This window comes from Arvicola amphibius, chromosome 6 (genome assembly GCF_903992535.2).
Source record: "Arvicola amphibius chromosome 6, mArvAmp1.2, whole genome shotgun sequence".
In the NCBI taxonomy this organism is placed as follows: Eukaryota; Metazoa; Chordata; class Mammalia; order Rodentia; family Cricetidae; genus Arvicola; species Arvicola amphibius.
Genome location: NC_052052.2, coordinates 46139 through 63323, shown reverse-complemented (window position 1 = coordinate 63323; position 17185 = coordinate 46139). Strand labels below are relative to the sequence as shown.

Below are 17185 nucleotides of genomic sequence, written 5' to 3'. Positions count from 1 at the left end.
GTGAATAAGACAATGTGATCATCACTGACTCTCCCTTCTCCCAATGCCAGAGAACTTTCCATTTATCATTTATTCTCATCTAAATTCATCCTGGTACAATTAATCGAGTCACAAGTGGTAAGATTCCATTCAGAACAAGTTTTAAAAAACTGTCCGTATGGTCCACAATTGATCCATTGATTTTTGAATTATTTTCCATATTTTCCCAAACATGTTTTCCAAATAATTTGCTGATATTTTAAATTATAATATGTAAAATCTGGACATACAGAATATGCCAATTCATTATTTTTTGTGATATTATCCCAGGTATGATTAATGGACTATGATCATAGTCTTTGAAGATAAGTACGATATCTGCCTATTTTAAATACCAGGTTGTAAGCAATGCTGAAATCCCATTGGAAAACAAGGACCATTTCCAAATCCTATTGGTTTCTTTTTATCCACACAAGTCAAATTATATTGAGACGCCTCAAAATTATTCAGATAAGTCAAATTATTCCAAGAAGGAGAGAAGATACTGGGATGGTATACACTAACACATCAGTATCTCCCCAAAAGACAGGCTCAAATGTTGGTGGGTTAGGTACATAAGCCCAATAACTTAGGGCTGATCACTGATCAGTAGAGACAGATACCAGAGCACATATGGCCAGAAAATGATGTTCAGCTATAACCAGTCTTCTGCTGGAAAATAATCTAACCCTGGGATGCCAGAGATATTACGTGACCCCATGTTGGTAAGGGTAAAGACCTATGTCATCGAGGTCGCTTCCATAAAGATAATTGTGCCATTGCCAATACTAGAATGTCATCTTTGTGTCTCTACATTACCCCAAGATAGTTTATGTAATTTGTGGCTTTTTTCAAAAGTGATATTTTTCTGATTTCTCTCTCATCTCCTTCATCATTTGTATATAGGGGGCTACTGATGTTTTTTTGAGTTGACCTTGTATCCTGCCACTTCACTGAAGGTATTTATCCTATGTAGGAGTTTCCCTGTAGAGTTTTTGAGGCTACTTACACATAATCTAATAATGTTCGCAACTAATAAGTTTGACTTCTTCCTTTATAATTTGAATCACCTTGATTGCCTTTTGTTGTCTTACTGCTTTATCAGAACTTGAAGAACTATATTCTATATGCAGTGTATATCCTCATCTTCCTTATTTTAGTGGAATTACCTTTCTTCTCCACTTAATTTGTTTCTGGGCGTCAGGTTGCTGTATATTGCGTTGATTATGTTTAAATATTCTCCTCGTATCCCTGATCTCTCCCTGACCTGTATCATAAATGTGTATCAGATTTTGTCAATTCCTTTTTTAGTATGTAATATGTTGGTCATGTTTTTCTTTCAGTTTATTTATATGATGGATCACATGAATAGATTTTTGAATGTTTTATCATTCTTGCATCTCTGGGATGAAGGTGATTTGATTATGAAGGATTTTTTTGATGTTGTCTTGGATTTGGTTTGCCAGCATTTTCTGGAGTATTGTTGCATCCATGTTCATAAGTACGACTAGTTTGTAATTCTTTCTTGTTTGAGTCTTTGTGGTTTTGGTATCAGAGTAACTATAAAACTATTTGCTCCTGTGATATTTCTGTTTGTGAGGGTTTCTATGACAGCTTCTATATCCTTGGAGTTTATATGTCTTTAAATTTTTCACCTGTTGATTTAATTTTGGTATATGGTACCTAACCAGAAAATTGTCCTTTTGTGTTTCTTAATTTGGTGGAGTACAGGTTTGGATTAATATGTGTTATGGTTATAGTTCTTGTTTTTGTTAGTGTTTTGGTTTTGCTTATGGTATGTGTTTGTCTTCGGGTTTGATTTAGAGTTTGTTTAGAGTTAGGGGGTTCACGTTTGGTTTAGTGTTCATGTTTGTGTTTGGGTTCCATTTAAGGTATGGTTTATGGTTTGTGTTTGGGTTCAGATACTGGTTTAACGGTTTGCTTTCAGGGATCAGGTCAAGGTTCTGGAAGTGGGTTTGTTAGTGTTTCTTCAGGGATACGAGTTGGGTTAAGTTTTCTGTTAGGGTACGGTTCGGTTTTGGGGTAAGGTTTAGGGTTCCGGTTAGGGATCATGTTTTGGTTAGTATTCAGGTTTTTGTCTGTGTTTCTGATTTGAAGTATATTTTAGGGTTCAGGTTATGGTTTAGATTCACATGAGGATTTAGGCATCATTCATGTTCGAGTTTATGGTATGGCTTAGTGTTCAGGTTAGTAAAAAGCATTAACACAAATCTGAAACCCCCCTTTACTCATGTACATGGTCATTAGAAACTCTTCGCTCCTTGCAATAAACAATACCTCAATTAATAGCAGTAATGAAAATGAAAACAAGTACATAAAAACAAGGCAAAAAGTATACAGAAGCAAAGCAGTTCTTTATAACTGGTAGGCCATGAAGAAATGAGCTCAAAGTCCAATCTTTTATCCAGGGTCCACATTCTGACAGAACATTTGAGATAAGTTTGTTTTCATCTATGCTTGATTTGCCAAGCAACTGTGTCCCAAGTTCATCTCACCTGTCCCATGAGGAGCCTGCACTCTGAGCCAGTTCTGTGTCTCCAGTTTCCTATGTTATTTTTATTTCAAGTCAAAAGGAGCTTTAACCATAAAGTATGTACATATTTTGTGTGTTGTTGGATATAAAACTCAATCCAAAATAAAAGTATAAGGAGTTGTCGAATATAAAACTCATAATCCAAAATAAAAGTATAAGGTTGTAAGAACCGCCTAACACCTAATCCTGTAAATTTGTCGCCAAACAATTTGGCCAATGTTAGAGGCATCTGAATCGGGAAATGATTTAGCAAAAGTCCTATATCATTATGTAAGTGATCATTGAAAGATTGAACATAGGCATTTCCCAAAAGATTTCATGTAACGAATTGTTATAAGCCTAATCATTAATTCAAAAAAGTGGTTGAATTCCAATCTCCACACAGTTATTTGTATCTTGCAAAGACACAAATTTCTTTCCCAACCATCCCACAGATTGCTTAAGTACATCAATCTGTCTGAAGTCCAGCATATATTTGAACTTGCTGAATCAAGATTCATGAGAATCTTTATGCCATTTCCCTATAGTGTTTTTTTTTTTTTGCAAGGATGTATGTAAAGCAATACCAGCCACATATGCAGTAGTAACAACAGCAATACAGTTAAAAATTGCAGCTATTACTAAACCTAACATGAATTTTGTTCTTTTCAATATCTTCTTGAAATATTCTATAACAATATGATCTAGAGAATTTTGAGACCAATAACTAACTACCTAAGCTTACACGTAGACAAATATGTGTTTACTGTTCAGTATCATAAGTGATTGGTTATGAGGGTTAAACTTAAGATGAAAAGTAATTCCAGTAGTAAAATTTATTCTTCCTATTAAAAATATATGTGGTAGTAGCACACAAGCAGTAACATTACTCTTGTATATACGGGAAATATATAAGCAGAAGTGCATTATGTTCCAACAAATGATGCATTAAAAAGCTGAACAGGTTTTAAGACACTTTTTTCCAAATATGCATCTGCAGTGCATTAAGGACTGCGAGTAAGGCAATGCGATCATCAATGACTCTTCCTTCTCCCAGTGCCAGAAAACTGCTTCCATTTATCACTTATTCTCATCTAAATTCATCCTGGTAATACTGAGCAAATCACAAGTGGTAAGATTCCATTTAGAATAAGTTTTAAAAAATTGACCGTATGGTCCATAATTGATCCATTGATTTTTGAATCATTTTCCAAATTTGGCCAAACATGTTTTCCAAATAATTTGCTGATATTTTAAAATATAATATGTAAAATCTGGGCATACAGAATATGCCATTTTCTAATTTTCTGTGATATTATCCCAGGAATGATTAATAGACTATGATCATAGTCTTTGAAGATAAGTACAATATCTGCCTATTTTAAATACCAGGTTGTAAGCAATGTTGAAATCCCATTGGAAAACAAGGACCATTTCAAATCCTATTGGTTTCTTTTTATCCACACAAGTCAAATTATATTGAGACGCCTCAAAATTATTCAGATAAGTCAAATTATTCCAAGAAGGAGAGAGGATACTGGGATGGTATACACTAACACATCAGTATCTCCCCAAAAGACAGGCTCAAATGTTGGTGGGTTAGGGACATAAGCCCAATAATTTACAGCTGATCATAGTCAGAAGAGACAGATACCAGATCATATATGGCCAGAAAAAGATGTTCAGCTATAACCGGTCTTCTAGACTGATGGAAAATAATCCAACCCTGGGATGCCAGAGATCTCACGTGACCCAATGTTGGTAAGGGTAAGACCTATGTCATCGAGGTCGCTTCCATAAAGATAATTGTGCCATTGCCAATACTAGAATGTTTTCTTTGTGTCTCTACATCACCCCAAGATAGTTTATGTAATTTGTGGCTTTTTTCAAATGTGATGTTTCTCTTATTTCTTTCTCAACTCATTTATCATTTGTACATAGGTGGCTACTGATGTTTTTTTGAGTTGACCTTGTATCCTGCCACATCACTGAAGGTATTTATCCTATGTAGGAGTTTCCCTGTAGAGTTTTTGAGGCTACTTACACACATAATCTAATACTTATTGTTCGCAAATAATAAGTTTGACTTCTTCCTTCATAATTTGAATCCCCTTGATTGCCTTTTGTTGTCTTACTGCTTTATCAGAACTTGAAGAACTATATTCTATATGGAGTGTACATCCTCATCTTCCTTATTTTAGTGGAATTACCTTTATTCTCCACTTTATGCCATTGCCCTATAGTGTTTGCAAGGATGTATGTAAAGCAATATCAGCCACATATGCAGTAGGAACAACAGCAATATGGTTAAAAATTGTAGCTATTACTAAACCTAACATGAATTATGTTCTTTTCAATATCTTATTGAAGTATTCTATAACAATACGGTCTAGAGAATTTTGAGACCAATAACCACGTAAGTTTACATGTAGACAAATATGTGTCTCCTTCCCTTGGTGTCCTGAGTTCTGTGACTGCAGATGCGCATCACCAGACCTCGGTGACACTTTAGAGCTATGTGCAGTTTAGAGTCTGGATCTGTGATAATATGGATGGTGACGTAGTTTCGAAGTTTGAGAGATGACTGACAAACTTAGGAAAGCAGCCAAACGTGTCCCCGGGAAACGCTGGGATACCCAGATAAATGATACTGCTAGGCTTAGGTGTTTTATGGGTGTGAGAAAAGAGTAGGGTTTAACTCAACTCTTCTTCCTGCTCTGCCTGGTGTTTTCTCCAGTCTCTAGAGGTCTCTGACATTGAACCTCTGGGTTGTTTTGGGAACATCTCAGTCACAAAACCCCAACATTTTAATGGCTCTTGGTGCTCTTTGAAGAAGATAAATTTTGTATCCATTTACCAAGTAGAGGAAATGCTGCAGGTGGGTTATGGTTTGGTGTCCCACTTTTAAAACTGTATGATTACTTGAAATCTGATGGCTTGTTTTTGTTAGGTAACAAACCGAAAGTATCCAAAACTGAAAGAAGTGGATGATGTGCTTGGTGGAGCAGCTGCCTGGGAGAACGTGGACTCTACTGCAGGTGGGAAGTTTTCCATTACAACGCCAGTGACTCAACCCTGCTTATTATTATTATTATTATTATAATACAGCCCTGTATATTATTAGGACCAATGACATGGTTTAGCAGGTAAAAGCTCTTGTTGCCAAACCTGTTAACCTGAATTTGATCCTTGAAGCTCAGATAGCTGACTCAAGGAAAGTTGTTTTCCACCCTCCCCCAGTAAGTATGAAAGAATTAAGGAAATATAAATAATGACAAATATCAGTAATTACAAATATCTTGTGTTTGCAAATACAGGAAGTATTTTTTTTTTTTTTTTTTTTTTTTTTTTTTTTTTTTTTTTTTTTTTGGTTTTTCGAGACAGGGTTTCTCTGTAGCTTTGGAGCCTATCCTGGAACTAGCTCTTGTAGACCAGGCCGGTCCCGAATTCACAGAGATCCGCCTGCCTCTGCCTCCCGAGTGCTGGGATTAAAGGCGTGCGCCACCACCGCCTGGCTATTTGTTTATTTTTGAGATAGACTCTTAATATATAGCCCAGGCTGGCCTTGTGGCAAGCCTCTTGTCTCAGTCTCTTACGTCCTGGAATATAGCTGTGTACTACCACCCTGGGCAGGTATTTTTGTTTATAGCCTCTCAAAACAGACTACAAGAGACCCTTCCCATGCTATGCTTCCATCCAGTCTTCAGTAAAATTTGAGAAAGTGATACTAGGAAGGTGCTTTCAAAGTCACAGTCTCTCCAGTCCCCTTAGTATTGGTATGCTGTGGGTCGGATGTTGCTATTGGCAAATTTACCATTGGCAGCATAGTCTGGATGAACGTGGGAATGAGATATTTACCCATACTTAATAGTATTTGTGTAATGTGGATGACTGGTTTTTCTCTTTGTCAGAGCCATGTCCCAAATGTGAACATCCGCGTGCCTATTTCATGCAGCTTCAGACCCGTTCTGCAGATGAGCCAATGACCACCTTCTACAAGTGCTGCAATGCTCAGTGTGGACATCGCTGGAGAGACTAGGGGCAGGGCTTCCCAGCTGCAGCCCTGACTTTGTGTGCTGAAGGTCTTTGCTGTGTGATAGGAAGCTAACTCTTCTGTGGTGGAGGACGAGGGTGAAACAGGTCCTCTGCAGGTCAGCAGATAAAAACCTTAATGCACAGGGGCCTCGGGTCCTTGGGAAATACACATGGTTTTGTTCCTTTATTCTTTGTGTTTATATAGTGGGTAGTTGATATTTCCTTACTACCATTAGAACTAGAAACTTGGTTTATAGCCAAAGATAATCTTGAACCTCCTATTCCTCTTGCCTCTGTCTCAGAAGTATTAAGATGATAGGCATGTAAACTATGTTCATTCTATGCAGTGCTGGGCATTGAACTCTGAGCCTCATGCATACAGACAAGTAACTCAGTCAACTGAGCTATATCTCCAGCCATTTAATTTTTAAGATAATTTGTATTTTTTCTCTCTAGAACAATTATAAAAATATCCACAAAATCATTGAAAAGCACTTTAAAATTCAGGACTGACACGATACAGCTTGTATGATTAATAACTAAACAAACTTCTGTTATTTGGATTTTCTGAATGATGTTGATAGGAATTTAAAAGTAACCAAAAATATTTTCTATTTTCAGCTAGGGAGAAAGGGCCACAATAGAGCCTATGCCTAGCACTTACAAAAGTCTGTGTTTGAGCCACATTCAAAAGCCTATTAAAACTTCAATAAATTTAGAAAAGTTACTTATTTGCTAGAATTACTAGTGAGATTACTCTATATAGTGGGCATATATTTTATGATGGAAGCTCTGGTCCTTTCCATGCAACTGGACAGTCATATACATGATAAAGAATGCAGATAGTAAGGAAATCTAAAATATCAGTATCCTCTTATGAACATAACACATCTAATGTTTTCAGAGTCCTTAAATAGTGTGGATGAGTAATTCACAAACAAAAGCTGACTTTGAAATCTTTGATCTGTGGTTATTTTCAAGCCTTTAGAACTCTGTTGACTATCTCCTTTCACTGATTCTGTTACAAAGGAGAGCCACATAGTCTTCTTTGAATGAAGATGTATTTGGGTATTAGATCACTTGCCTAGCATATGACAAGTTCTGGGCTCAATCCTTGGTACTGAATGACAGAGGTGTGGGGGAGAATGATAATTTTTACTGTTGGTAAGGGTTAAGACATTCTCACATTGCTGGTGAGAGTAGAAGATTCTATTCCTGAGAATAGTTTCTCAGGACAGTGAGGTAATATCTATCAGTAATTTAAAATGCTTCCCAAGGCTGACAGACATGCAATGTTACCACCTGAGAGGCCGGAGCAGGAGTATTGGGAGGTCCAGGCTATCCTGTCAGTGGCAGCAGGATTTGGAAGAGAAGATAAGGCTCTGTGCTGCTGCCTGTCTCAGCCCCAGTTCTTTCAGGGAATTTTTGTCACTGATGCTGGGATTCTGAACCATGCCACAAAAGATTCTCAGGACAACTAGGTATAAAGTAAGTCAAGTGTCTTAATAATAGCCATGTTTATGATTTGGGTGGCTTTTTAAGAGAATTGTTCAGTGAAGTTTTACCCCCACTTATCCTTTTTTGTATTTGTTAAATGAGATCATTGGATAAGTCCATAGATGGCAAGGGTTCAAGCTGTTCTTAATATACCAGGTTACAAGGGGTTAAGACATAACTTTTGACTGTCAACAAAGAAAACTTACTATCTCTTTGATTTTTTTAGGTTTACAACTGGGAAAAGTCAAATTAAGGTCATCTGGTTAGTGAGGCTCATCAGTGCTGACGTTCTCAATTGAAATCTCTATATAAGATGACTATAGACTGCAGTCAACCTTTATTGCTTTAGAATTCATAGTCCTTAGCTGGAGTTTTCACAACCAGACTTAATTTGCCTATTTAAAAAAATTATTATTGCATATGTATATGGTAGAGGTTGTCGTTCACATTCACATGGAGGACAGAAGGCGACTTTGTGAAGTTGGCTATCTTTATTTTTATATTGGTTTTGCCCCACTTATTTCATTTTCCAAGCACTCCCCTGACTTTTTAATCTATCTTAAGGCTTGGCTACATTATGAGATTTTGTCTCAAAAATCAAAACTAACAAAAATTAGGACAGGCTCCAAAGCCACAGAGAAACTCTGTCTCGAAAAATCAAAAAAAAAAAAAAAAAAAACCTAACAAAAATTATCATCAAATTATCACCAAAAAATAATATTGGAAACAGAAAAGAAAAATGACCTTTTATCATACAAGGATCCATAATAAAGACTACCAACAGATTTTATAGAAGAAAAGCTTTGGACACTAAAGGTCAGTGAGCTGGCACATTGAAAATACTGACTGAAAACAAGCTGGAAAACCCCACAAGTGAGAGAGAGAATATAAAACAACATAGAAGCGGGAGAGATGATCCAGTGGGCAATAGCAGCATACTTCTCTCGTACAGGATCTGGATTCAGTTCGCAGCACCCACTGGGAATCTTGCCACTTTATATCCCTCCAGTTTAAATGGATCTGGTCCTTTCTTCTTACTTGCATAGGCACTAGGTACATAATTAAATCCAAGAAAAACACATGTAAGGAGAAATTTCTTTTTAAGAAAATCTATTGGAGCAGTAAATGCTCTTATGAGACATCTCTCCAGCACCTGCATTTGACTTCTGTCCTTCCAGGACCATGTGCTGTATTTGTTGGACTGGACCAATACCAGCCAGAAAGAGAGGTTTCTGGAGGTCGGTAGGGACAGGTACATGAGGTAGGCATGCTAACTCTTTAGATACCAGGTATCTATACAGGGATCTGGTGTACCCACTTCTCTCTGTGAGGTGGGATTCCCCTCTGTATGCTGTGAATATCATTGGTTAATGAAGGAACTGCTTTTGGCCTATAGCAGAGCTATAGGGGAACAGAGCTAGGCAGGGAAAACTAAGCAGAATTCTGGGAGAAAGGAGGTAGAGTCAGGGAGAAGCCATGTAGCCCTGCTGGAACAGGATGGAACTTTACCCAGTAAGCTGCTGCCACATGACAATATACAGATTAATGGAGATGGGTTAAATTAATATGTAAAAGTTAGCTAATAAGCAGCTCGAGCTAATGGGCCAAGCAGTGATTTAAATAATATAGTTTCTGTGTGATTATTTCAGGGCCCTTCTTACTGCATCTCTGTGAGTTCAGGATCATGCCCCAGCTTCATTTATTATCAGAGTTGGAGCAGATCTGTCACCTCTCTTCTAGGATGATAGTGTAGATTAGGCCCACCTGATGATGGAAAGCAGAGTTGAGATGACCCTTCTGGGGACTGGGAGTGGAGTAAGAAATGCTTCTTGATACTAAGAAAAAGCTCCAGGTAAGCAGTGTAAGTAGGAAGCCCCCGAGGAGCCACAGTGGATGTGGTCTGCAGCAGAGCCCACATGCTTTCCGTGAGGACTTTTCCTGTGGAAGCCTGGACATAAGAGGGGCAGTTGAAGCTACCCTTTTACCATGGCAAATCTCAAGTATAATCTTGAAAGTAAATCTGAAGTGACTTCATCCAGATGACTGACTGTTCTGTTATTGTAAAGCTGTCCCTGGAACTGATCTGACTTCTTAGACTGGAGGTGAGTCAGATAATACAAGTGTGGAGGAAGTAATTCTGTGAGTCCACAGACAGGTGCTGACAAACCAGGGCTTCTAAAAGCTCGGCAGCCAGAGATGTAGGGTAGAGGCTTTGGTTACTCTCTGCTGTAAGTCATTTTCTCTTTCTGAGATGACCCTGACTCAGAAAGGCCATCTGTAGACTGTAGACAGAGACTGCTTTAGTTTCCTGGTCACCCAGACCCGGATAATTTCACAGAAACTATATTAATTACAACATTGTTTGGCCAATGGCTTAGGCATATTCCTAGCTAGATCTTAGATTAAACCATTTCTATTTATCTATGTATTGCTGTGAGTCTATGACTTACTGGTAATGTTCTGGCATCTTTCTCCTTCAGTGGCTACATGGCATCCCTTGACTCTGCCCATTCTCTTTTTCTCTGTTCAATTTCCCGCCTGGCTTTACTCTGCTAAGCCATTGGCCATAACAGCTTTATTCATCAACTAATAAAAACCACATATGTACAGAAGGACATCCCACATCAGTAGACATGAAACTAGACAAGAATTTGTAATAGTTTAAGTAAAATGCAGCCGGGTCCCAGGAAGGAAGCCATGTGGTGGGTGAGAGACAGAGATGGACAGGCACGCCATGCAGAGTGAAGTTGGATAATTATTTAGTGGGTTAGGGAAGGGAAGGGGAGAAGGAGGAAGAGCAGAGAGAGAGAAAGAGAGAAATGGGGGGAGAAGTGGGGAGAAGTGAGACAGAAGCTGCCTCTTAAAGAAGGAAGGGACCCAGACTGGAAGCTGAAGATCAGCTTGCCTCAGCAGATGGAGGTGGGGGAATGGGAGTGGCTTGTCTCTTAAAGGGACAGGACAGACCATTACAGAATTGGTTTAGGCCGCACTAATAAGTTACTACTATACTGAATGGGTCGCTGTGTTCATCTCAGTATCTGGAATGAGCCAGGGACTATACCTTATTCACCTTTAGGTCCTCTGCATAATACTTGTTCAGTTTTAAAATGCTACCAGATGGGTCGATTAACCTGGCTTTTTCTGGCATTTGTACAGGTAAATAGTAGTTTGACTTCAGCCTTTCTTAGGTGAAACTCTCTTAAAGCCTTTCCTCTTTTCTCTCAGATAGCTAAACATTCCCAGTCTTGAAAGAATTCTGTCAGTCATCCTCAAGTATCAGCCTTGTGGTGGCCAAATGGACAGCTGATTATCTTCTTGCAGCCTGTCTTGGGCTTGTTCTAGCAGATGAATGATATTATAGACTTGAAATGTAACTCGGTGGTCTTAGGTTCAATACTAACATTAGGAGGTAGGAGGGTTGTCTTAGGGTTTCTATTGCTGTGAAGAGACCCCATAACCACAGAAACTTTTATAAAGGAAAACATTTAATTGGTGTGGCTTGCTTACAGTTCAGAGATTCAGTCCGTTGTCATCATGGTGGTGACATGGCAATATATAGGCACACATGGTACTGGATAAGTAACTGAGAGTCTTACATCTTGCAGGCAACGGGAAGTTGTTGTGGGATACCTCTTGTTTGTTTCCAGCTGCTCAGCCCTGAAATGATCACACAGAAATCATATTATTTGCAATACTGTTCGGCCAATAGCTTAAGCGTATTTCTAGCTAACTCAAATCTTAAATTAAGCCATCTCCATTAATCTGTGTATCGCCACAAGGCTGTGACTTACTGGGTAAAGTTCTGGCATCTGTCTCCAGGAGGGCTACATGGCTTCTCTCTGACTCTGCCTCCTTTCCCCCAACATTTAGTTTAGTTTTCCCTGCCTAACTAAGTTCTACCTTGCTAAAGGCTAAGCCAGTTTCTTTATTCATTAACCAATAAAAGCTACACATAGATAGAAGGACCTCTCACACCAGGAATTGATCTGAGAAACTGGGTGGTATCTTAAGCATATATGAGACCTTAAAGCATGCCTCCACAGCAACATACTTCCTCCCACAAGGTCACACCTACACCAACAAAGCCACATTTCCTAATAGTGCCTCCCTTTGGGGACGACTCTTTTCAAACCACTACAAAGGGGGAGAAAAATTAATGACACAGTTACATCCAGAACTGTGTCATAGAACATAAAGGAAGGCTCCATAGGAGCGTGTAGGTCCTCCCATGGCTAGTCTCCACATAGCTTATTTGTTGAATGTGTATTTTAAATAACGCAAAAATCATTCTTGGCAGAGGGATCTGCTCTTTATGAATAAAGCAGGTGCAGAGAGCTGTTAGTCATATTTGGTCACTAGATGAGATAAAGGGTCAGAGAGAGGAAGGGCCATGATAGTGATAATGAGACAAGCTTTCTTTTCTTACCTAAGATGAAGCCACTTGTCTGAGGTTTATGTTCCCAAGGACAAGATTTCCTCTTCTAGGGCTGGAGAGATGGCTCAGTGGGTAAGAGCACTGACTGCTCTTCCAGAGGTCCTGAGTTCAATTCCCAGCAACCACTTGGTGGCTCACAACCACCTGTAATGAGATCTGGTGCCCTCTTCTGGCCTAGAGGCAGGATACTAAATAAATAAATAAATCTTAAAAAAAAAGATTTCCTCTTCTAATGATGCTTTATGTCTAACACCTGTCCCTGATAATATGCTTTTCTTATAAATCGCTGATGTGACTAAAACAGGCTTTCATACTGTGCCAACTAATGATACATGACCTTCTGATGTGTTCTTTGTTTGAATACTATATAATGAAAACATGAATTCAGTAAAATCGCAGTAGATTCCAACCACTCTCTTGTGTGTTGTGTCTGTCTGTTGTCACTGACCTCATGACTTCCTGAGTACCAAGACCCTGCTTCGCCCACCGTCTGAGTGGCTCCCCTAAGCCGATCCGTGGCACCTCCCTTTATCCTCCCATTTCTTGTTTTTGAATTTTCTGTTCTGGGATTTGGCTTGAGAACTTCACACAGGTGAAGGAAGCGCTCCAATACTGAGCCATACCCCTACCATTTATTTGTGTATTTGATGTAGGATATTACACTCAGGCCAGTCTCAAAATCCTCCTGCCTCAGCTTCCTGAGTTAACTAGTTTAGGAGCACGCACCACCATACATAATAAAATGTATTTCTTAAACTGGATTTCAGATCTGTGTAATTTGCATTTATAAGGTATATATATATATAGTTTAAATTTATATAACTACTGTAAGGTTGCCCTCTCTAGAAGCAACTCCAGGAGCTTAAAATGAAACATAGGTCTATTTTCCAATTTCCTCTCAAACCTTGCACTTGTATCTTTCATTGTACTGTGCTGATATTGAATGGAGGTTTGAAAGAACAAAGCTCTGGATGAGATATTTTGATGAAGATGACACTTGCCTCCTCGATTCAGAATTATCCTCAGTCCAAAATAATTTCTCCATTTTAGCAACTGATTCACCAACACCTTCAGTCCCAAAAGTGACCCTGAGGGAAGACAGAGGAGGCACAACTTGCCAGAGGCAAAGCTAAAGCCACTCGAGGTAATAGTGATACACAACTTTAATCCCAGGATTTGGGAGATAGAAGCAGATGGATCTCTGTGAGTTCAAGGCCACCCTGATCGATGCAGAAATAAATCCAGGTGGTGGTGGCCTACACCTTTAATTCCATCACTAGAGGGAATATAAAATGAGAGGAGAGAGGCTGCCTGCTTATTTGTGGTCACCCAGCCTTGGTAGAGGTAAGACTTCTCTAGTCGCTTGGCTACACTTATTTTCTGATTTTTGGGTTGAACCCCAATTTCTGTCTCTGAGTTTTTATTATTCATGCAACATTTGGTGCCCAATGTTTGGGGTACAAATACACACACACACACACACACACACAAAAAAAAAAAAAAAAACCAAAAAAAAAAAACATTTGCCTGAGGCTTTATAGCTGTCAGTACAGGCCAGGGTTGCATGTGAGGCTTCCATCTGAGCTGCAACTGGGGCTCCAGGTATGGTGATATGCTAGATATTTTATAAATAGAATCATTAAATTAGAGGATATCTAATTTAGATGGGATTTATGTGATGTCAATTGTGAACATTATCAGCATGATTTTTGTCTTATCACTAAAAAAATTGATTAAGTGCTAAGATATAGAATTCAGAAAAATCTATTAAAACATCATAGATTCAAATCCAGACAGAATAATTTAATAGAGAGCCAATTTCAGCATTACATTATAAGAATAGAGAGGAACAGTCTAAGTTTTTCAGACAACCAACCTTAATATATCCAGTAACCTTACAGGAATTGCCAAATGGCAGAATCTGTTACAGCTAACTGGACTATTGTGCCAATGTTAGATTTAAGGAGATTCAAGGAAGCAGTAGTCCCATATGGCATGCATCACCTTTTGTGAAGCAAATGTTAAACTCATGGTCAATTTGTAATAGAATTATCCGTAGTGACCAGAAAGATTTGGTTAATGGCGTTTTAGAGACTGGTGCACAATTACAATGGAGTCCCTGGTTCAGAGAAGAAGCTGAGGTATTGAAAAATGGACTAAAGCTAGAGATAGGGAAATCTCCCAAGATCAAAGATTTGGAGAAGGATACTACACTACTTACTATAAGAATGCAAATTGTATATGATGACTGCACTCTGGATTTATGCCACATAGCAGCTTTGAGTGCTTGGGACAGAATTGGAGAAATAGGAATAAAATTGAGTCATTTACTAAAGTTATACAGACCCCAAAGAAAGCCTTTATGGATTTCTTACAAAGATTGACTTCAACAGTAAACAGAATGAAACCAAATTCAGAAGCTAGACAAATAATAATTAAATCTCTGGCTTCTAAAAATGCCAATTCTCTATGCAAATGGATAATTAGGCCATTAAAGGCAAGGTCATTATCTGCAGTAAAGGATCTGAGTACAATTAATATAGACTCTCATGACCATGATGCTACATGGATAGGAGAGGTGATTTCCAGAGGTTTGAGGAAAAATCAAAATGTCAAGTGTTATAATTGTGACAAACAAGGTCACTTTAAAAGAGATTGTCAACAGGGCATTCTAGAAACAATGTTTTTTTTTCTAAAAATAATCCATTCAGAATGCACCTCCATTCTGGATTATGCAGAAGGTATGGCAAGGGCAGGCATTGGACTAATAAATGTAGGTCAGTGAGGAATATTCAAAATAATACTTTGCATTGGGAAAGTCCATGAGGGGCCTCTTGCAGACATTTGGCCCCTATGCCAAATCTGGTTCAGTAGTTTCTTGCCAACGTAGAGGAAACCCCTTCCCAAAGCAATGAAAAAACCTAATGTCTATTGTAAGAAACTATACTGCTCTGGATAATTGAACAGCTATAGAAGAGAGGACAAAAAATTCAGGAGAAACCATAAAGCAACTATTTTGGCAAGTTTCAATAAATGAACAAAGACCAAAATTAAAAACAGAAATAAGTGACATTGTCATTGAAGATCTGGTAGTCACAGGTGCAGATGTAACAATTTAATCAGAATCTTTTTTGGAGGAGGGGCCTGCTTCTTGGTTCTGGGCTACCTGGCTAGCTTAGATCAGAAATAATCACAGAAACTGTATTAATTAAATCACTGCTTGGCCCATTAGCTCTAGAAATAGTGATGCAGGAGGGAAATTATATAAGTCTTGCAAAACCTCGTACATGGTGTAAGTAAAGAGGCTATTGAAACCTTGAAAGGTTATATTGTCCATAAAAAATCTTACCTGTGGTTTAGGTAGCTGAAGTAGGTATAATTACTGTTACCTGCCAGTAGGGGGTCACTGTGCACTTGGAGCTGTGTGGCTGGTTTAAATCTGATTCAATGCTAAAAGATATGCTCAGATTAAAAACGGTTATTTAGTGTAAATATAAATCACAGACTGTGTACTCAGCGGAGGTCTCTGGCTATTCAACAGCTACATGAGACAGTTGGCAGAGGGAGACTGGCGCCTCCTACTCGGGACAGAGGGCGTGTTGCCCGTGGCGGTAGTGGTGGCGCTGGGCGGGACCTCCTCAACCTTTTCCGCCTAGGTCTCCCGCACGTCCCTGCCTGTTGTGCCCTTGGCACTGCCTGAGCTTCCCCAGGCACAGAAAAAGCTCGACCCAGATTTCAGCTGGTAGCAGCTAATCAGGGCTGCTGTGTGGGAAAAAATCTATGCCCAAATGAATGGCAGCATTTTACCTTTTGTACAGTCTAAATCTCCAGTCCTGTGTACTGTTTTGGTACCCTCATTGATTTATTTGGCTTCTGGTCCTTATTTGGCACATATGATTCCAAGGTAAGAAATTTGTCCAGTAAAGACAACATCTCATCCCTGACATTATTTGGATGACATGTACATGCCTTTCTGTAGATACCTTATCCAATAACCTATCATACTTTTTAACAGATTCCGATTGGTAAATTCAACACTATGAATTCATTCAGATAATTCTTTTAGCACCCTTTGACATGAATTGAATTTTGTCTCTCAAATTAATGTTATCCTTTTAATAGTATTAATTTTTAAAGCTAGCTGTTTATTATTAGTCTGTAAGGACTGTATCAGTTTTAAAAGTGCCTGTTGGCTCTGTTATCAAAGCATTTTATTGAAGATATAATATGAAAAATGAAGCTAATTTACAAAATCAAATAAATGGATGCATAAGGAAAATCACATAAGCCTTGCAGAATATCATCCATAGTGTAAGCAATATGGTATTAAATTCCTGAATGGTAATATTGTCTGTCATCATATAACTTTCAAATTTTACAATTTACATACCTGCCTTAGGAATTTTAGTGGAGTAGGTGTAATAATCTTTATTAGCCAGTAGGTGTCGCAATTGCAGCTGTGTGCCAAAGGTACACTGTTGTGTTATTGCACAGATTTTGCATGCACTGTTGCCTACTTAGATACTGACAAATATGCTTTGTTTAACAAAATAAGAGCAGTTATTACAGACAATTAAAGAGATTCTGTACATGGAGAGAGTTGGTTGTTGCAAGCAAGGCTGCTTGCTGGTTCACGGCTGCCCAGCCCCGACATAACCACACAGAAA

General features: G+C 38.6%; 2 protein-coding genes across 9 annotated transcripts in view; one reads left to right on the top strand and one right to left on the bottom strand.

Annotated features, from left to right (window-relative positions):
• Positions 1 to 4282: 4282 nt before the first annotated feature.
• LOC119816573 (DNA-directed RNA polymerase III subunit RPC10-like) lies at positions 4283 to 6773 on the top strand. Its single transcript, XM_038333330.2, has 4 exons — positions 4283 to 4318; positions 5289 to 5429; positions 5502 to 5589; positions 6463 to 6773. Exons 1-4 carry the CDS (start codon positions 4283 to 4285, stop codon positions 6588 to 6590), a joined length of 393 nt encoding a protein of 130 aa, XP_038189258.2. The 3' UTR covers positions 6591 to 6773.
• A 232-nt stretch (positions 6774 to 7005) lies between these two features.
• The window catches only part of LOC119816572 (zinc finger protein 431-like), a 35785-nt gene continuing 25605 nt past the window's right edge, over positions 7006 to 17185 (bottom strand). For 3 of the 8 annotated variants that reach the window (XR_005285784.2, XR_005285787.2, XR_005285785.2), the window contains 2 exons: positions 11591 to 11740; positions 7006 to 9132 (listed from right to left, as the gene is read on the bottom strand). Coding sequence is in view for 4 of the 8 variants with exons in the window: in XM_042055355.1 (XP_041911289.1) it covers positions 13341 to 13606 (266 nt within the window). In the remaining 4 variants the exon portion in view is untranslated. Of the gene's footprint in view, positions 9133 to 11550; positions 11741 to 12509; positions 12577 to 12633; positions 12693 to 12871; positions 13607 to 17185 lie in introns of those variants that run through there. The other 5 variants (XM_038333328.1, XM_042055355.1, XR_005285786.2 and 2 more) reach the window with 4 other exon arrangements.

Bases quoted from the DNA above. Each gene is read 5' to 3' on its own strand.
- LOC119816573 (XM_038333330.2), top strand. From the start codon at position 4,283: ATGCCAGAGATCTCACGTGACCCAATGTTGGTAAGG. The intron at 5,430-5,501 runs GTGGGTTATGGT...TGTTTTTGTTAG, and splicing joins AAGTAGAGGAAATGCTGCAG to GTAACAAACCGAAAGTATCC. The intron at 5,590-6,462 runs GTGGGAAGTTTT...TCTCTTTGTCAG, and splicing joins GAACGTGGACTCTACTGCAG to AGCCATGTCCCAAATGTGAA.